The sequence below is a fragment of the Mauremys reevesii genome, linkage group 1 (genome assembly GCF_016161935.1).
Source record: "Mauremys reevesii isolate NIE-2019 linkage group 1, ASM1616193v1, whole genome shotgun sequence".
Taxonomy (NCBI): domain Eukaryota; kingdom Metazoa; phylum Chordata; order Testudines; family Geoemydidae; genus Mauremys; species Mauremys reevesii.
In genome coordinates, this window is record NC_052623.1 from 145,714,455 (window position 1) to 145,731,775 (window position 17,321).

Here is a 17,321-nt window from a genome sequence, read left to right on the forward strand (position 1 = left end):
CGGCCCCTGGCCACAACCGTGGCCCCAGCTCCCAACCAGGCTCCCATGGGGGGACATGAACATGGGTAAGGGAGGGCAAGATGTAAAAGGTTTGGGGACCACTGCACTAAATCTCATCTGCACTAGGAATTGCTGCAGTGGTAATGGTGGAAACTTTCTTTTAACATCCCCTACTGCAGGCACAGCCTTTGACTCCAAGGTTCACTTTTATTAGCAGAGCCGCCGGGTGATCTGTTGCTAACTCAGTTCATATTCTTATAGGATTTTAAAATACAATGGCAAGTACTTTAGGAGGAAAACAATGTTTTAACATTTAAGACCATATTCTGGCCTCACTGACACACTGTACAGGCTCAGCCCATTGGCATCAATAGAGTTGCACAGGGTATAAATTAGGGCAGAATTTAGCCCCAAGCATTAGTAGAAAAGGGTTCAAAATCTGCCTGTTTGATTTGTTTGCATTTCATTTCAAACAGCTTGCTTGGATTTAAACATTCCTCTACAGTGTTTTCAATTCAAGTAATTGCAAAATTAAGTTAAATACTGAAAACAACAGTACAACTCTTCAATTTTCATTATCTAAGATAAGTGAAAAAACAGGGCAACTAGCATTAATGGCAAAAAAATGCATTTTTCAAGTTGAATTATTTAATGAATTATTTGTAAAGCGGCTAGTTTAATATCTATGTAGCCTGATTCTTCGCTTCCTTGTACACTGTGTGGTTATTTATCAAATGCTGCCGAACCACGATGCAAGACTCAGGTCTCTACATTTCGCCCGGACAGCGCCCGTTTACACGGGCTCTACGGAGTAACGCTCCTCAGCGCGCCGCCGGGATTTGACAGCCTGTCCCGGCAGCCCATGTCAGCGACGGTAACGCTGCGTCTGGAAGTTACAAGTTCGGGGCGGGGGCGCCCCGGGGAGCGGAGACCAGGGGCCGCCCCCGCCCAGGGCCGGGACACGGCGCCGCCAGGCGGGCGCAGCAGCGCGCCCCTCCGCGGGCAAAGGCGGCTCCCGCCGCAGCCCCGTTACCCGCCTCGGGGGACTCCGGCGCCGGCGCCGCCCGCACAGGAGCGCGGAACCCGGGGCCAGCGAGCGGCGGCGGCGGCACAACGGCCCCGCCCGGCAGATGGCAGCCCGGGGGCACCGGCCGCGCTCGGGCCCCGGCCGCGCCCCGGGGCGGAGGGAGCGGCCCGCGGCCCTGGAGCAGCTCGGCCCCGGCCCGGCCCCGCCCCTCACCTGAGCGCCAGCATCCTGCCCTGCGGCGGGACCTTAGTCCTCCAACACCATAGAGACGCCGCAGCGCAGAGAGCCGCCCAATCCTTTCGTCTATCTATGGTTCCTTCCGCCCCGAACAGGGGGCGGGGCCTTGACCGGAAGGGGCGGGGCTTTAAATCAAGATTTAAAAGGGCCCAGGGCACCAGTGCTGATTTAAAGGGCCAGGATCTCTCTGTAACATCTGGAGCCCTGGGCTGCCATTACTGCCCTGGGGGGTCTGGCACTGGGGCACCAGCAGTGATTTAAAGGGCCTGGGGCTTTGCTGCAGTAGCGGTGGCTGGAGGCTCAGGGGTCCAGCCACTGCTGGGAGCCCCAGACCCTTTAAATCGCCACCAGAGGGGCTCCAACTAGGCAGCTGCTGCCCTGGGATCCGGGGATTTAAAGGCCACCCCTTTCTGGTTGAGGCTCCACCCCCTGCTCAAGACTCTGGCATATCGGTAAATCCTTTAAGTTAACTTTCATCCATGGGTGCCCCATGGATCATAAAATGGACTGTGAATTTGGTAAGTTCCTATCAGCCTTAAAATAAACAGTTATTGAAATGACCTTTTCAAAAGACTTATGCATGTTCTTATGTTATCAAGTAGCAATCAACTCCATGTAAAACCTGTTGAGTTTGGATGAATCAGTTTTTCCATCCAGCAAAAGAAATTGTTCATTAGCATTTGGGCTATGAAATGCTTATAAGAAACTCTAACTGCAAGAATGATACACCTTTTCCTTTGATTCTCAAATGACCTCTCTGGATCACAGAAATCTTAGTCATGAATGGGTATCCAGCCAACTCTAGTCATGTGATAATTTACAATAAATTCATTTTCCAAAATAATTTTAAAATGTGATTGCAGTCTCTGTGTTCTTTATAATTACACGTGTACCCCAGGATACAGGATTACAAAGATTAAGATTTGACCAGGACTACTTCCATGCTCAGAGTTAATTATATGCATAAGTGCATTACTGGATCAGAAGTGCACACATGCACACTCTCTCTCTTTGGTTCAGGACTTACAGCAGAACCAAATTATGCCAAAATATGACAACTTTTTAGAAAACTAAAACTCTTCAAAAAAGTATTTTTACCAACCAAAGGTGCTCAGATAGTAAGGTGTAAGATATAAATGTAAAAATCAGATAAATATTTCAAAAACATTCAGACCTGATGTATCACTTCCCTGCTTACACCAGTTCTCAATTTTGGGTTTGCCTGTTTATTTTAATAAGTTGTTAAAAATGAAATCCTGTCTCCCTATTACAGCCATTGTTTTTCCATGCTATTATATTTCCCATTATGTGACCTCTGCCTTCAGCAGTAACCATTAAGAATTCTGTCTTTGAGGGCACTATCTGAACTTTCCAGGGCCCAATTTACAGAGGTCTAATGACATTTTTCCTTCCCACTTTTCCCCCTTCATTCCTTCAACATCCATTCCATAATGGCTGTTGTTGGGTCATCTTCCTAGCTCCAAATTCAGGGTCAGTACTGCCCTCACCCCTATGCAAGGCCAGAGTAAACAGGCCCTTCATGCTAAGTTAGACAACATTTTCTTGCTTGGATCCTCTGTTGAAATGAATTTTTACCTGTAATTGATTGATCTAGCAAGCCAGCTACATATGTGTTTGTATACCACTAATCAGTGTAGCATGTAGGCTGTGAGTGGTAAGCAGTAGTGTATCATTTTCTTTTTGTTTCCTCTTGTCTATATTTTGTACCATACACTAGCTCATAAAACTATTCTGCCATTTCAAAGGTTTTTTTAACCTTTTTAAATTTGAAAGCAAACCATGTTAGCTGGTTTCAAGGCTGATTCCCACTCTGGCACTTCAAGTGCAGAAGGTGGGGCCTGCAAGGATTCTAAAAATTAATATTGGCCACTCCAGGCTTGCGTTAAACTCCCAAGGTTACAGCTTCTCTCTGATCTTGGATGGGTAGATGGTGCCACCACCCAAATGCAAAAAAAACCTTTTTTGAACTCAGATGCACTTGGGAATTCCCCCCTGTGGGGACCCTCAAGCCCTTTCACCCCCCCACCCCTCCAGGGAAGAGCTGAGAAAGAAAACAAAGAAAATTAGCTGTTGCCCCCAGCTAATCAAACAGCATATGCACAAACCTCTTAGGACACCAAAAATCCAATCCTGTTCTTAAAAAAAAAAAAAAAAAAATTCATCTGAAAACTCAGGCTATTGCTAGAGTAATTCCAAAAAGTAAGCAACCAAATTAGCTTTTTTAGGGGTTCATTTTAAAGGTTACAAGCAAACAAAAGCATCTGGGGTTAGCACAGAGGAGTCCACAAACCAATAAAAAATAAAAGAAATAACCCTAATTGCATCTTCCTAGACCTTCCCTAATTTACTTACATTTCTGGTGTTTCAGATAAGCAATCTTTAAATATGATCTGATGGTTTTTCATACCTGGCTTAAAGCTTCTCACAGCATAACTGCTCTCTGTTCCCCTCTTTCCCAGAGAACAACAACACAGACAAAGGCAAGTTTAAAAAGTTCTAGCCCTTCCATTGGCTCTTTTGGTCAGGTGCCCACTCCTTTCCTTTTACCTGTGGGCTTGTTAACTCTTTACAGGTAAAGCAAGTAGAGAACAACCACCAAGAGGGATTCCATAGACAACTGGCTGGCTGGGTGTCCCCCATCTCATTTATCACAGCTGGAATAACACACAGTCAGCATATTTCAGTGGAGTGGGTTGAATTAAAGTTGAACACTCAAAAATGGTAAAACAGGAAGCATTGAAACCAAAAATGGTAAAACATTGTTGAAACTTTAGCGTTTGTAAAGCCATGTGACTGTTTTGTCTTGTGACCAGAAAAAAACAGACACTTTTCGACATTACCCAACATCCGGTTTCTTGATAATATAATTGTGTGTGTGTCAAATGGAAAATCAACAAAGGTCTCATGAGCACCAGAGGTCTTTTATAAAATTGGATTGTCTGTGTCATGTTTCTGATCCCTGCCAGAATATTTATGGATGTTTTACAGACTTATGTTAAAGAACACCTTCTAAATGAGACTTTTACAAATCAAAGTCCTCTATGTGCTGTATAGCTGTCATTACAGACCTCCATGGCACTTTCATTGGAGGCTGGTGCTTTTAGATAAAAATCTCCTCACAAGTTGTGTTGTGCACAGATGAGTCTGCCCTGGGGTCCCTTCCCTCCCTGTCAGTAGGGCCCAGGCCATAGATTGTGTCCTGGGATTTGTAGTCCTGTGGGATGAGGCTGTATAAAACTGAGAGCATTGTGCAGAATTTACTGGCCACTATAGTCTGTGTAGTGCTGCTCTGTGCTGGATGGGAGGTGGGGTGTCAGACCTGCTCAAATGTGCAGGGGCAGCTCTATGTATTTTGCAGCCCCAAGCACAGCAGTCAGGCGGCTTTCGGCGGCATGCCTGCGGGAGGTCCGCCGGTCCCGCACCTTCGGCATACCCGCCGCCAAATTGCCACTGAAACCGAGGGACTGGCGGATGCTGAGCACCTGAGGTTCCCCTGATGCCTGTGGGAACTCCATGGTTCTCAGTACTTCTGAAACTCAGGGCAATTTATTTTGAATGCTGGGCCAGGACTGAGCCTGCAAAGGCAGCTCCATATACACCCCTCAATCCACAGCAGCTCTCCCAACAATAACCATACAGGCAATCAGGAGAATGATGAGGGGCAGTTGGCCCAGTGCTGGGAGTGGGGAGTGGGGAGGAGATGGCCCTAATGTGGTCACTAAACTTCTACCTGTAAAGTTACTGGTGCATCTGCTGTCATTCAGTGGGAATACAAAAATCTCTAGGGTGCTGCAGCCTGCCCAGTGTTCAGCTGCACTTAACCTAAGTTGCTCACACACTTGCAGTGGTTGTGCACCATGCAACTGGCCACCCATATTACATGAAAATCTGGCTCTGACAATGTCGTAATTAGACTTAACAGTTACTGCCGCATTTCCTAGAGCTGTTGTCCCAGGCTGGCTGCAGACTCAGGCAGACAGAACTGTGTCAACTAGACGCCCATCACCTTTGGAATATTTTCCTTGTAGCCTTAAGGGCTTGAGACAGCCATGTTTCTTCACTGAAAACTTGCAGTGTGCTGCCTCTGAATCCCAGATTAATACCTTGTGTGGGCAGGTGCAGAGCTCAGGGCTTGAAGGCCTCTGGTCTAATGGATAAGCCAGTGCAGAACTAGGAGCCTCGATCTCCTGTGTTCAAAACAGGACTCCGACAATAACTCCCCGGGCGACCTTGAGCAAGTCACGTCCCTGTTCTCTGCCTCAGTTTCCCCCAAAATGGGGCTCTATTTACCTGCTCCACAGGGTTGCAAGGATGGATGGGGATGAAGCCTTGGAAGGTGGCAGGTGCTGAGGACAGTTACACTTTTGCAGCTCTTTAGCCCTGTATCCTCTGGTAGGGCTATGATCCACCCCCGCAGGTGGACCGGTGGCCACGGTCTCCTCTTCCTTTCCCCCACCCCCGCCTCCCACCACTGCATTGCTGTCAATAGGGCCAGCTGCAGGTGGGCTGATGTCACCTGCTCTGATCTGCAGCTGGCAGCCCCTGGGCAGCAGCTGCTGCTGCGGCAGGGGGTTGGGGACTGCCAGAGCCAGAGGGAGCAGGCTAGAGAGCGATGCGGCAGCCTGGGGGCTCAGGGAGGAGGCAGCTCCGGGCTGGCAGGGGGGGCGTAGAGGGGCAGTGATTGGGGCGCAGCAGAGGAAGGCAGCGGAGCCCCTGGTTGCAGAGGAAGCCCGCAGATATAGGTGCTAATGTGGCTGCGAGCAACCCGTCTCCCCGCCGGAAGCAATAGTGTAAAAAAAAATGGGGGGGACACCGCTTTTTGGCGCCCCAGGCAGTCGCCTAGTTTGCTGGTTACACCAGCCCTTGGCAGGGTGTGTGCCACGCAGGTGAGCAGCAGTTAGTGTCCCCATGCCCAGTGTGGCCGTCCCCGCCCCACGGAGCTCGCAGCCCAAAGGCCACGGGGCCCAACCCCAGCGCTGAAGTTTTTGTAGGTCAGGGAGTCACAGCCCCTGGAGCAAGGCCGCAGCCTCTGCCCGCCAGGGGGCGCTGCCGGCCGCGCGCTCCGGCCGCGCGCTGGGCAGACGCACGCGCCGCGCCCACAGTTTCCGGAAGAGTGAGGTAATGCTGGGGTCAGGAGCGCTGTGATTGGCTGACGGCCTGAGCGGGGCGGGGCCATTGGCGGAGGGGCCGGAGGAGGCGGGGCCCGTTGCCGATAAATAGGGGCCGCCCGGCCGGCCGCCTCCAGACAGCGCAGAGCCGGGAGCGCGCAGGAGGGCTGGGGTCGCTGCTGCCGCCGCCGCGCCATGCTCGGAGCCTGACTGAGCCGCCGCGCCGGGGACACGAATGAACAAGCTGCTGCTGCTCCTGTTCACGTACCGGGGACTCGCCAGCCGGGGGGGCCGCAGGGGGAAGCGCCGCCGAAAATGGCCCCGTTCCGCATCCGCAGCGCGCGGCCCGAGGACTGCCCCGATCTGCTGCGCCTCATCAAGGTACCGGGCGGCGCGCGGCGGCGGGGGGGGGGAGGGGAAAGGCTGGGGGGGAGAGAGGAAGGAGGAGGGGAGGAGGGGGAGCCTGGAGGGGAGGAGGCGGGGGGCGGAGTTAGAATCTGCTGTTGTCATCAGAACCTTTGCACCTGTTGTGCCACAGGGGATAGAAATTCTCGTCCCCCCCCCCCCCGTGGTTTTGTCTGCCCAGCACCCAGCCCTGCTCCGCTGGAGGGGGGCGGGCACCTTTGCCCTCCTGACGTGGCAAAAGCAAGTTGTTTGTGTTCACTTCGTGTGCAATGGGCTGCTTGCGCTTCACTCTCTGCGCGGGCAAGTGGCTTCCTCTCAGTGCTGCTTTGTGTAAACAGCACTTGGGTGAGAAATGTCTTCTCTACACAGGGAAATATATTTGTATACCTATACTTTTTTTTTTTTTTTTGCAGGAACTAGCTAAATATGAGGATATGGAAGACCAAGTAGTCCTAACTGAAAAAGGTAACAAATTAGGTGCTGTGAGTTTGTTTTGTTTTGTTTGTCCCACTACAGTTAATATAGAATGTATATCAGTTTATTGTCGTCTTATAGATCTGCTTGAAGATGGCTTTGGTGAACATCCTTTCTACCACTGTCTTGTTGCAGAAGTGCCAGAAGAACAGTGGACAGCTGAAGGTAAGACATCCTGCTGCTTTTTAAAAATCAGAAATGCACAGGATGTATGTAACTTTATTTAAAGCTACTGATTATACATAAAGCTCAAGCTGTGAATTTGGGTAAGACGAAAGAGTTAAAATGCAACTATTGAAATAGAAGAACCATTATGTTTTTCTAAAGTGATCAGCCATCCTGAATACACTGGAGACCAGGTATAATATATATGATGTACTGTAATTCCATTTCATTAAATGGTTGTTCTTGTTTGACCCTAATTTACCTTAATGTAATCCTGTTGAATCACATTTTTTCTTTAATTTGTCCCCAATCTTCAGGTTACAGTCTCTAGCTTCGCCATGTACATGGCCCTTCCGTGTACATGGATGGGCGGGGAGGTAACTAAAAGATCCGTTACACAATAAAGTAGATGATCATGATACATGAGGTAAGGTCTAACAGGGACAAGTACTATTCCCAAGCATTTACCAAAAAACACACGGTAGATCAGAAATTCTGAATGCACTCTCTTTGTATGAGTATGTGCAAAGCATTATGGCTAACATGATTTGAATTCTCAAGTTTTAGGACTGAGTTGGATGATGTTGGAAGAGGGTACCAGTTTTGCACTGACTGGTTGGCTCCTCTTACAGGGTGAGCCATAGAGTTGTTTCAAGTAAACAAGGAAAGCTGTTGGCCAAAGTAGATATCTTTCTGGTGCCCAGGATAAAGGAGACAGACTACTACTTTATCAGTGGGAACACAGTTGAGGCAGTGCTGGAGATGCCATTATGTTAACTAATGGCTGCCTGTGAGCACTCCTGGTTTTCCCACTGAGCAATTTTTGAGAAATATTAATTGGAAGACAGACTTTAAAGGTGTGTTTTTAGATTCTACTATTATTGTTGTGTTCTGATTTTTAAGAAAGCAGAATTGAGTTAACTGCCACCATATTCTGAACTGCCGTGTAAAATGTAAACCAATTTATAATCCAAAGTGGACATACTGATAAACCAGTAGGGTATGAATAATGTGTCTGTAGCAGAAAGCCTTAGTTGTTCATTGTTCGCTATAACTGTAAACACTGCCTTTGAGGAACCAGAAGGATAATCTTCATTCCACAACACAGAACTCAAGCTATCAGAATTCCTATTTTACCTACACCTCAATATGCTTATTACAAACTTCCATTCTTAAATCAGGCTTATAACAGTTAATAAATTAATAGTTGCATGTAATTTAAATACCTAGGTTTTCTTTCTGTACATGCATGTAAGCTGAAATGTACTAATCTTGTTGCCTTTCAGAAATAAGGGTTTTTTTTGCTGATGTAATATAAATCCTTTGTTACAGGACATCTTATTGTGGGCTTTGCCATGTACTACTTCACTTATGACCCATGGATTGGAAAACTGCTGTATCTTGAAGATTTCTTTGTAATGCCTGAGTTCAGAGGTATGTTTTAAGGAATAGCTTTTAAAAGCTTTGTTTGTTGTATGTGCTTTTTTAAAAAATTACAACTAACATTTCTTGACTTTTTAGGACTTGGCATTGGTTCAGAAATTCTGAAGAATCTGAGTCAGGCAAGTAGTTTTTCCTTTCTCCATTAGATTTTTAGCACAAGACAACAGCAGAGAAGCAAGTCTGTCAGTTGTCTGAATTAATATTACCCTTTAACAGTACTTGAAAGTGAGCGATTTAGTTGCTGTAGTAAAGTGGATAAATGGACATATAGGGCAGACTTGTCAGATTCTGTAAACGTCTAGTGGCTTAGTATCTGTCTGATTCTTCATAGAAGCAGAATTGTGATAGGCACAATAGAGATGAGGGACAAAGGAGGAAACTGCAAACATTTTAGTAGTGGTGTCCACTTCAAAATAAATCATATTGTCTGTCAATAGTGAGTGGAAGGATAGATTTGTGTACATAACACATAAGATTGCTGTATACCTAATATACTAGTTATCTGTTTCTAGGTTGCTCTCAAATGCCGCTGTAGCAGCATGCACTTTGTAGTCGCAGAATGGAATGAACCTTCGATCAGGTTCTACAAGAGAAGAGGTGCTTCTGATCTGTCCACTGAGGAAGGATGGAGGCTCTTCAAAATTGACAAAGAACATCTGTTGAAAATGGCAACTGAAGAGTGAGGAATTATTCTAGAAAATGACAAATCTTATCCCTGAATCATACTCTGAATAAAGTCTTGCCTTGCTTTCTATACAGTTTGTAGTGGAATAAATAGCATGGACACTAATTCCAAAGCTCCATTACCAGCGCTATTGTAGTATAATTGTTGCTGTCATCTGTCATCTGGACTTGAAACATCAGTTTTACAGGAAATGACATCTGTGAAGTCCAATTTATTTGCTTGTAAACATCATCCTTCACCAGTGTGGGCTAGTGATCTTTCAGTGTATATTGAATAAAACTTCATTGTTGTGAGTGTCATTCAAATGTGTACAATGTACACACTGGCAGGGTTTTTGTTTTAATTTCCTTTTATAAAATAAAGTATAGTATTTTCACTTTAATGGCATTAGTGTAGTGTGGTTGAATTCTTACAAGTAAAGTAGCTTTCATTTGGTCACTATTTCCTACAGCAATAAATAACACCACTGCCAATCAGCATCACAAGGACTTGAAATCAGTGCTTTTGTTGAAACTAATGTAGCTACCAGTTACTATGTATCTGTCCACCCTTCCAATTTAGGATCTTGTAGCTCCTTTTTAAAAAAAGTTTTTCTCCCTCCAAATGAAAAACAAAACTAATATGTAATCTGAAGCTTTTTCTCTGATAGTGGAAGTAATTAGAGGCAATGCTGTTAATATCAGTAGGTAAAGAGGCCTTATCTAAAATACAGATTTCACTTGTTTAACTATAATTGGCTTTTAAGTAATTAGATGGTATAAAACCCCTCTGTGGACACATCAATTCAAATCTAATTTATACTGTTTTAACTTTTATTTCATACCAACTTAAGTCAATAAATCATGTTTAAATTGATTGAAGAGTATTTATGTGAGCATTTTGCACCAGCCCTAACTAAATTTTTGTTAAAACCAATTTGAACACAAGAACAGGTGGTGGGGTTACTTGTAACTAGCTGCTGTCCTTTTTAAAGAAGCTGAAAGATACCAAAACATGAAAAAATTGTCACTGTGCACAGGGCTATAAATGCCTAAAGATGGTTATCCTACTAATGGAGCTGTTCTGTAGTAAAACAGTTTTAAGGTGGGGAGAGAACTTGACATTTTCATAAAACTAGCTGGACTCTACACCTGAACAGGAAGGCAGAAGGAAGTGAGGTTGATAATGAAAGCAACACACCAGGGTTACAGTTAACGCTTTCACTTGTTTTCATTATATCGGAATCATGCTTGGACTGGCTGAAGTACAAAAACTACTAACTTCACTACTGGAGCCTTATTTACTTTAGAAGGGTTGTACCAGCATAGTTAAGACAGTAAATATAGAGATGGTTATACTGATCAGCTTAATCCTGTACAGGAATGGGAATATGTTGTACCAGTAGAACTGTCTCCCCACTAAGGTTTGCACTGGTAGACTGACTTGAAGAAAAAAAAAAACTCACCAAAATTTTTACCAATACAACTTTTGAGTATAGAATTAGACTTTCTATGTAAGTGGTTTTGGGACGGGAATCATCTTACTCTACTGCAGTACAAAGACCCACCTTGTTCAGTTGCAGCTAGGTACATAGGAGCATAAACACTGCCAAATTAAGTGTAAAAATGTAATAAATGCCAAAAAGGAGTTTGAAGACCAGCAAGCCAAAAACTCAAAAGGTAATAAAATGTTTAAGTATATCAGAAGCAGAAAGTCTGCTAAACAACCAGTGGGGTCCCTGAATGATCAAGATACAAAAGCATCTGTATACTTAAAGATGATAAAGTCATCGTGGAGAAACTAAATTCTTTGCTTCAGTCTTCACGACTGAGGATGTTAGGGAGATTCCCAAACCTGAGCCATCCTTTGTAGGTGACACATCTGAGGAATTGTCACAGACTGAAGTGTTGCTAGAGGTTTTTGAATTAATTGATAAACTTAACAGTATTAAGTCACCAAGACCAGGTGGCATTTACCCAAGAGTTCTGAAAGAACTCAAATGTGAAATTGCAGAACTATTAACTAGTTTGTAACCGGTCCTTTAAATCAGCTTCGGTACCCAATGACTGGAGGATAGCTAATGTAACGCCAATATTTAAAAAGGGCTCTAGAGGTGATCCTGGCAATAACAGAAGTCTAACGTCAGTTGAAACAATAGAAAAGAATAAAATTGTCAGACACAGGAACATAACTTGGTGGGCAAAAGTCAACATGGTTTCTGTAAAGGAAAATCATGTCTTACTAGAGTTCTTTGAAGGAGGTCAACAAACGTGGACAAGGGGGACTCCAGTGGACATAGTGTTCTTAGATTTCCAGAAAGCCTTTGACAAGGTCCCTCACCAAAGGCTCTTATGTAAATTAAGTTGTCATGGGATAAGAAGGAAGATCCTTTCATGGATTGAGAACTGGTTAAAAGCCAGGGAACAAAGGGTAGTATTGGGCTGGGGCTGGAGGGGAGAGGTACCTCTCCCCCTGGCCACGGCAGGTCTGGGGCTGGAGAAGAGGCATCTCTCCCCACTGCAGCCCTGGGCACCTGCGTAATGTTTTCTAGGCTGATGCAGGGCTGCCCAGAGGATTCAGGGGCCTGGGGTCTTCGACAGTGGGGGTCCCCCGCTTCGGCGGCAATTCGGCGGCGGGGATTCTTCCACTCTGGGACCCGCCACTGAAGTGCCCCGAAGACCTGCGGCGGGGCCCTCTGCCGCCGAAGACCCGGCACTTCGGCGGTGGGTCCCACTTCGGCAATAATTCAGTGGCAGAAGGACCCCCCCTGCCGCCGAAGACCCATAGCGGAAGAAACCTGGGCCCCACGAGAGTTTTCTGGGGACCCTGGAGTGAGTGAAGGACCCCGCTCCAGGGGCCCCAAAAAACTCTCATGGGGGCCCCTGTGGGGCCCAAGGCCTGGGTCAAATTGCCCCACTTGCCCCCCCCCCCTCTGGGCGGCATTGGGCTGATGCCTGGCCGCACAGCTTAGAAGGAACTTAGGCTGTATGTGATGTTATCTGGGTCTTCCAAAAAAAATGTCGCCAAGAGCCACCAGCAAAGAGGAAAACAGAAAAAAATCTTTTGTTTAAAACTTGATGCTACCTTTATACATCATAAATAACTCAGCCTTTATACAGGTCAGAGACGACAGTGCTAGGTGTTATGGAAATACATAGGCAATAACTTAGGAGGTGTCTAACCCAGCCTTTTCTAAGTGCCTTTGAAAATCTCACCTCAATGATTTTTATTATAATAAAAAGCCAGAGCTTGCTTTTGCTATACAATTTCCTTTATTTTCTTATAGAGTTTAATTCCACACTAACTTGATATTATTTCTAAAGCTGATTCCAAAAGCAGCTGTGTGTGTAGTATAGTGTACTGCAGTGGAAACTAACAAAAATACTGATCCAAAGTTAAGGCTGCTGTGAATTCTGCACAGGGGAGCCCTGCACCCACACAGAGCTCCACTGGAGAGTTGCAGCGCTGGTGGAGGCTTTACAGCGCTGCAACTTAGTAACTGTCCACACCGGCAAGGCACATCCAGCATGCAACTCCCTGGCTGCAGCGCTGGCCGAACACCTGGTCTGCTTGGGGTATAACGAGTGCAGCGCTGGTGATGCAGTGCTGCTCGTCGGGTGTGGCCACACACCAGCGCTGTTATTGGCCTCCAGGGTATTAGGAGATATCCCAGAATGCTTTTAACTAAATTACTCTCTTTGTTTTGCTATGATGCCTCTCTTTGTTTTGTTGTGAACTCGGGGCTCCGGGAGCTGCTTATCTAAAAAACAAACACAGCTCTTGTTTGCTGTGATCAATCTGTAACTGACTGTGAACAATCAATTGAGATAACCCACTACCTTGCTGTGAATGAGGCAGGCAGGGGGATGACTGTCTACAGCCTAGTGTTTGCTTGAGGAGAGAAACAGCAGGGGGAGGGGGGAGAAAGGGAGTCTGTCGGAGCAGCTGCTTATCTGGTCTGCAGGCTATTTGCAGTTAAGAGTGAATGAGGGGTTGAGGAAATGTTCAGCTCCCTGCCTTGCAAAATCTGCTGCTAAAATGAAAAGAAAAAATCTGACACACAGCGTCGGCTCCAAAAATCCACTCTCTCTCTCTCTCTCTCCCCCGTGCCCTGTCACACTCCATCCCACCCCCCTCTTTTGAAAAGCACGGGTTGCTGCCACTTGAATGCTGGGATAGCTGCCCATAATGCACCAGTCTCAACGGCGCTGCAAATGCGGCCACACTGCAGCGCTGGTAGCTGTGAGTGTGGCCACACACCAGCGCTTTCCCTACACAGCTGTATGAAGACAGCTGTAACGCCCAGTGCTGTACAGCTGTAAGTGTAGCCATACCCTCAGCTGGTCTCTGTGAGAGCTCAGGGACTGGCCGTGCAGAGCTCACTGCAGGAATGGAATCTATTTTAGTTAACCGTCTGAACTATTTACAAAATGTTAAGTGCTACTCTTGGGCTGGAGCGTCAAGTTCTATTATAGCTCTGGGAAGCAGATACAGAGGAACTGACAGACTATAGTACTGGAGTGGGTAAAGTATGTACGACCTCAGTCTGGAATGGAAGACTCTGGCCTGATCTACACTCCAGAGTTAGGTCAACGTAAGGCAGTTTATGTCAACCTAATTATGTCAGTGTCTGCACTACAGCCTTGCTCCCGCCGATGTAAGTGCCCTACGACACTGACATCATATAATTCCACCTTCACAAGAGGCGTAGGGCTTATGCTGGTGTATTTAGGGCGATGCAGTGTGATGTAGACACTGAGTTACTTACATTGGCTGTTAGCTGCCCTTCTTGTCAATTTCACAGCTCTGGTCACCCTGGGGCTGGGGGGACTCCAGCTGGAGCCCAGCTGCTGTCCAGCTCCCTGCAGGGAGCCTTGCTGCCACCTGGGCTGCTGGCTCCATGCTCTGAGCCTAGCTACCACCCAGGCTCCCCACGCCCTGCAGGGAGCCTGGCTGCTGCCTGGGCTCCTGGCTCCCGGCTCTGAGCCCAGCTGGCCCTCACACTGCCCCTCTGAAGTCAGTCCTAGCACTCCCAGTGAGGATGCACTCCACCAACAAAAGAAGGGCAGTGGACACAAAAACCTGCAGTAATTACTGCGGTGGCTGGATGTTGACTTAAGTCAACTTAAGTTTGTACTGTAGATATGCCCTCAGTTTCACGTGCACATTCCCTAATTCCTGCTACTAATGAGAAATGGTTGGCTGGGCACACATGACCAGCTATGTAGAAGCACTAGTATGAAGAACAGTCCATTTAAAATGCAAATTAAATTAGGAACAATTTAGCTAAAATAGAGAGATCCCAGATTCTTTGCTAGCCCTCATTTTATTATTTTTACTTCTGTGAGATTGCTTTAATTATAGCTTAGTAGATCAGCATGAAACCGGATAATGATTTAGTTGTTTAAGAACAAAAGTTACTTGTTGCTGAAAATTAATGGGAAGAACTGGCAGAGAAAGGCAGCAATATGCTCCATACTCAAAGAAATTACATCGACAGTAAGCCAGTTCTAAACAAAAATAGCTATGAACTGTAAGGAAAGATTGTAGCATAGGCTGCTCCTCTGTCATTACAAGAAACAACCCCCTTTTTATGTAACTGCATATCTTTGAAAGATGGCAGGCTATCAACAAGGCTGATAGAAATGAAGTCCACAGTGTCACACAGTGGGTAGATCCAAGTGACAGCAAAGTGAGGCCCAGGTTCAGAAAAAGAGACCTCCCAAATCCAAATATTATCAGCACAAGCCTAGCATGTGGACAGAGTGTAACCCTTGTAAAATTTCCCCTTTCACCAATTCCTATTCATTTCAACTGAGTTTTTGTAAGTATTATAATTTAATTTTAATAGTAGAACCCATTTTTTCAAGTTGGATCATTCTGATGATTTGCGATCTTAGCTATCAGTAATTGTCTTCAGGACCCCATGTAGTCCATGATTCTGCAGCCAGAGTCTGTAGCTGGGACTGTCATAGAGTCACTGGATCAAGCACAGGTGTAAGACGCACTGACCACACTGAGAAACATTGGCTTTCTCTGAATGCTTCTTTCCAGGGGTGGAATTTGACACTGATTCTCAGTCTCGGGGGTTTCAACTCCCAAAGAGCTCATGAACAAGTGTTGGGAGTCATGATAAAGGGGTGGAATCCCCTGTATGGAAAAAGATGTCCCGGGAAAGGTTGCAAACCATTGCTGAAGGGCTAGAAACAGAAGCTTCATGCCACTGGAGATGGCAGATTCCTAATGGGACCCAGATTCTTGCCTAGGGAAGGCCCATGGCATCATACTTAAAAATCATGTATACAAGTGTTATTTTGGAGCATGTTTGGAAGATTTATTTATTTTTATTTTTGACCATTGATTCCCGCTTCAGTTGAATTCCTGGTAACCCAGACACATGACTTTACAAGTGGAGGGCTACAATACAAAAGAATAAAAAAGATCAAAACAGTTTCAATAGCATTCTGTAAAGGATTCCTAAAAAAAATTTCTATAACACATGTGACATAAAACAACCAACCCTAGGATGATGTGGTGTCAAGGCATGTGTTTGGGCTGACATACCTAGCTCGTTTGTGTCTTCCCCAGAGATGCTGGACCAATTTGTACAATGGGGGTGCTGAGAGTCCCTGACAAACTGTAAACCCTGTGTATGGTGGAAACCTCTTCAAGCCAGGGGCTGCGGCAGAACCCCAGCATCTATGGTCTTCCCCATTTCCATCACTTTTATATCCCCATGGCATGTTGAATTTGTTATATATGCATAACCGGTAAGTGTGCACGAGGTAGGATTTTGCTGTTGCTGGGCAAACAAAAGTCCTACTGATTTCAAAAAGTGTTGCAGTTTCACAGTCAGGCACATGCGAGGCAACTGAGATACATGGATGCCCCACCAGCTCCTCAGAAATCCCTATTCATTTCAGTTGATGCCATGGATTTAAGTATTTTATTCGCAATATTTTTCTGTTTAAATAAGTAACCCTATTATTGTAGCTTTAAATAAAAGCTCATTGCAACTCCCTGTAAAGAATTATGTACACATATGTACCGCAGAGTGCAAGTACTGTCCAATTCCACTAGATAATATATTTAGTATGTCCTATTTCAAAGTGGACAGAGAAGAGCATTATGTCCAACAGTACTTACAGATCTTTGCACAGCTTCAGTAGATGGATTTTAGGTGTGTAGGTCCAATACTCAACCAACTAGGAAGGTCTAAAACCACATCATCGGGGCAAAGAATTGGCACCAAGTAAGGACAACTGCAAAATAAGAGGCTCTAGCTATCACTGCTCCTGACTCACCACTGACAGGGATTAAAAATCTTGTAAAATTAATAGTTGGTTGGGTTGAAGTTAAGCTACAGGGAGAAGCAAAGCATGAAGCCTTTGCCGTCTAAATATTGCTACCCCTTTGGACCCTAGCTGCCAATATTCAGGGTCTGGCCAGTTGTTTCTGTTAGGAGTAACAGATGATGGAGTCAGGTATCTCTATGATGCAATCCTGTTTATTTACAAGGACTGTACATGAAGTCCTGTATCCCTGAAAACAGCAGGTATCAAAGAGCAGGAGGTAAGTGTCTTTGCTCACAATTCCAAGCCTTTTTCCATCCAGTACTCTACCCAAAATCTTGCCTCCTTAGATTTTTTTTCAGTTTCATGCTGAAAGTGCTTCTCTGTCCATCAAAATTTCTTGCTTCCTTCTTTGTATGCTTCTGTGGTGTTTCTCCTGCTTCTCACATGCAGCAGCAACTAAATCAATTCCCCATCCCTGCATT

At 45.7% G+C, this 17,321-nt stretch overlaps 2 protein-coding genes across 7 annotated transcripts in view; one reads left to right on the forward strand and one right to left on the reverse strand.

Annotated features, from left to right (window-relative positions):
* ACOT9 (acyl-CoA thioesterase 9) overlaps positions 1 to 3,723 on the reverse strand; it is a 39,748-nt gene extending 36,025 nt beyond the window's left edge. For 3 of the 5 annotated variants that reach the window (XM_039520472.1, XM_039520471.1, XM_039520469.1), the window contains exon 1: positions 1,241 to 1,351. In XM_039520472.1, the coding sequence (XP_039376406.1) occupies positions 1,241 to 1,254 (14 nt within the window). In that variant the 5' untranslated portion in view covers positions 1,255 to 1,351. Of the gene's footprint in view, positions 1 to 1,240; positions 1,352 to 3,692 lie in introns of those variants that run through there. The other 2 variants (XM_039520475.1, XM_039520476.1) reach the window with 2 other exon arrangements.
* Positions 3,724 to 6,515: 2,792 nt separating this feature from the next.
* Positions 6,516 to 9,952, forward strand: SAT1 (spermidine/spermine N1-acetyltransferase 1). 2 transcript variants are annotated; one of them, XM_039520769.1, is made up of 6 exons: positions 6,516 to 6,774; positions 7,212 to 7,263; positions 7,354 to 7,437; positions 8,770 to 8,871; positions 8,959 to 8,999; positions 9,393 to 9,952. In XM_039520769.1, the coding sequence occupies exons 1-6, from the start codon at positions 6,709 to 6,711 to the stop codon at positions 9,561 to 9,563; spliced, it is 516 nt and encodes a 171-aa protein (XP_039376703.1). In that variant the 5' UTR covers positions 6,516 to 6,708; the 3' UTR covers positions 9,564 to 9,952. The 2 variants fall into 2 exon arrangements, with proteins under 2 accessions (XP_039376703.1, XP_039376704.1); XM_039520770.1 differs by lacking the exon at positions 6,516 to 6,774 and adding an exon at positions 6,954 to 7,098.
* The last annotated feature ends 7,369 nt before the right edge of the window (positions 9,953 to 17,321 follow it).

What these genes read in the sequence shown, in the direction of transcription:
- SAT1 (XM_039520769.1), top strand. Translation starts at nt 6,709, where the DNA reads ATGGCCCCGTTCCGCATCCGCAGCGCGCGGCCCGAGGACTGCCCCGAT. An exon ending in AGTAGTCCTAACTGAAAAAG is followed by an intron (nt 7,264 to 7,353) that starts GTAACAAATTAG and finishes GTCGTCTTATAG; the next exon opens with ATCTGCTTGAAGATGGCTTT. An exon ending in TGTAATGCCTGAGTTCAGAG is followed by an intron (nt 8,872 to 8,958) that starts GTATGTTTTAAG and finishes TTGACTTTTTAG; the next exon opens with GACTTGGCATTGGTTCAGAA.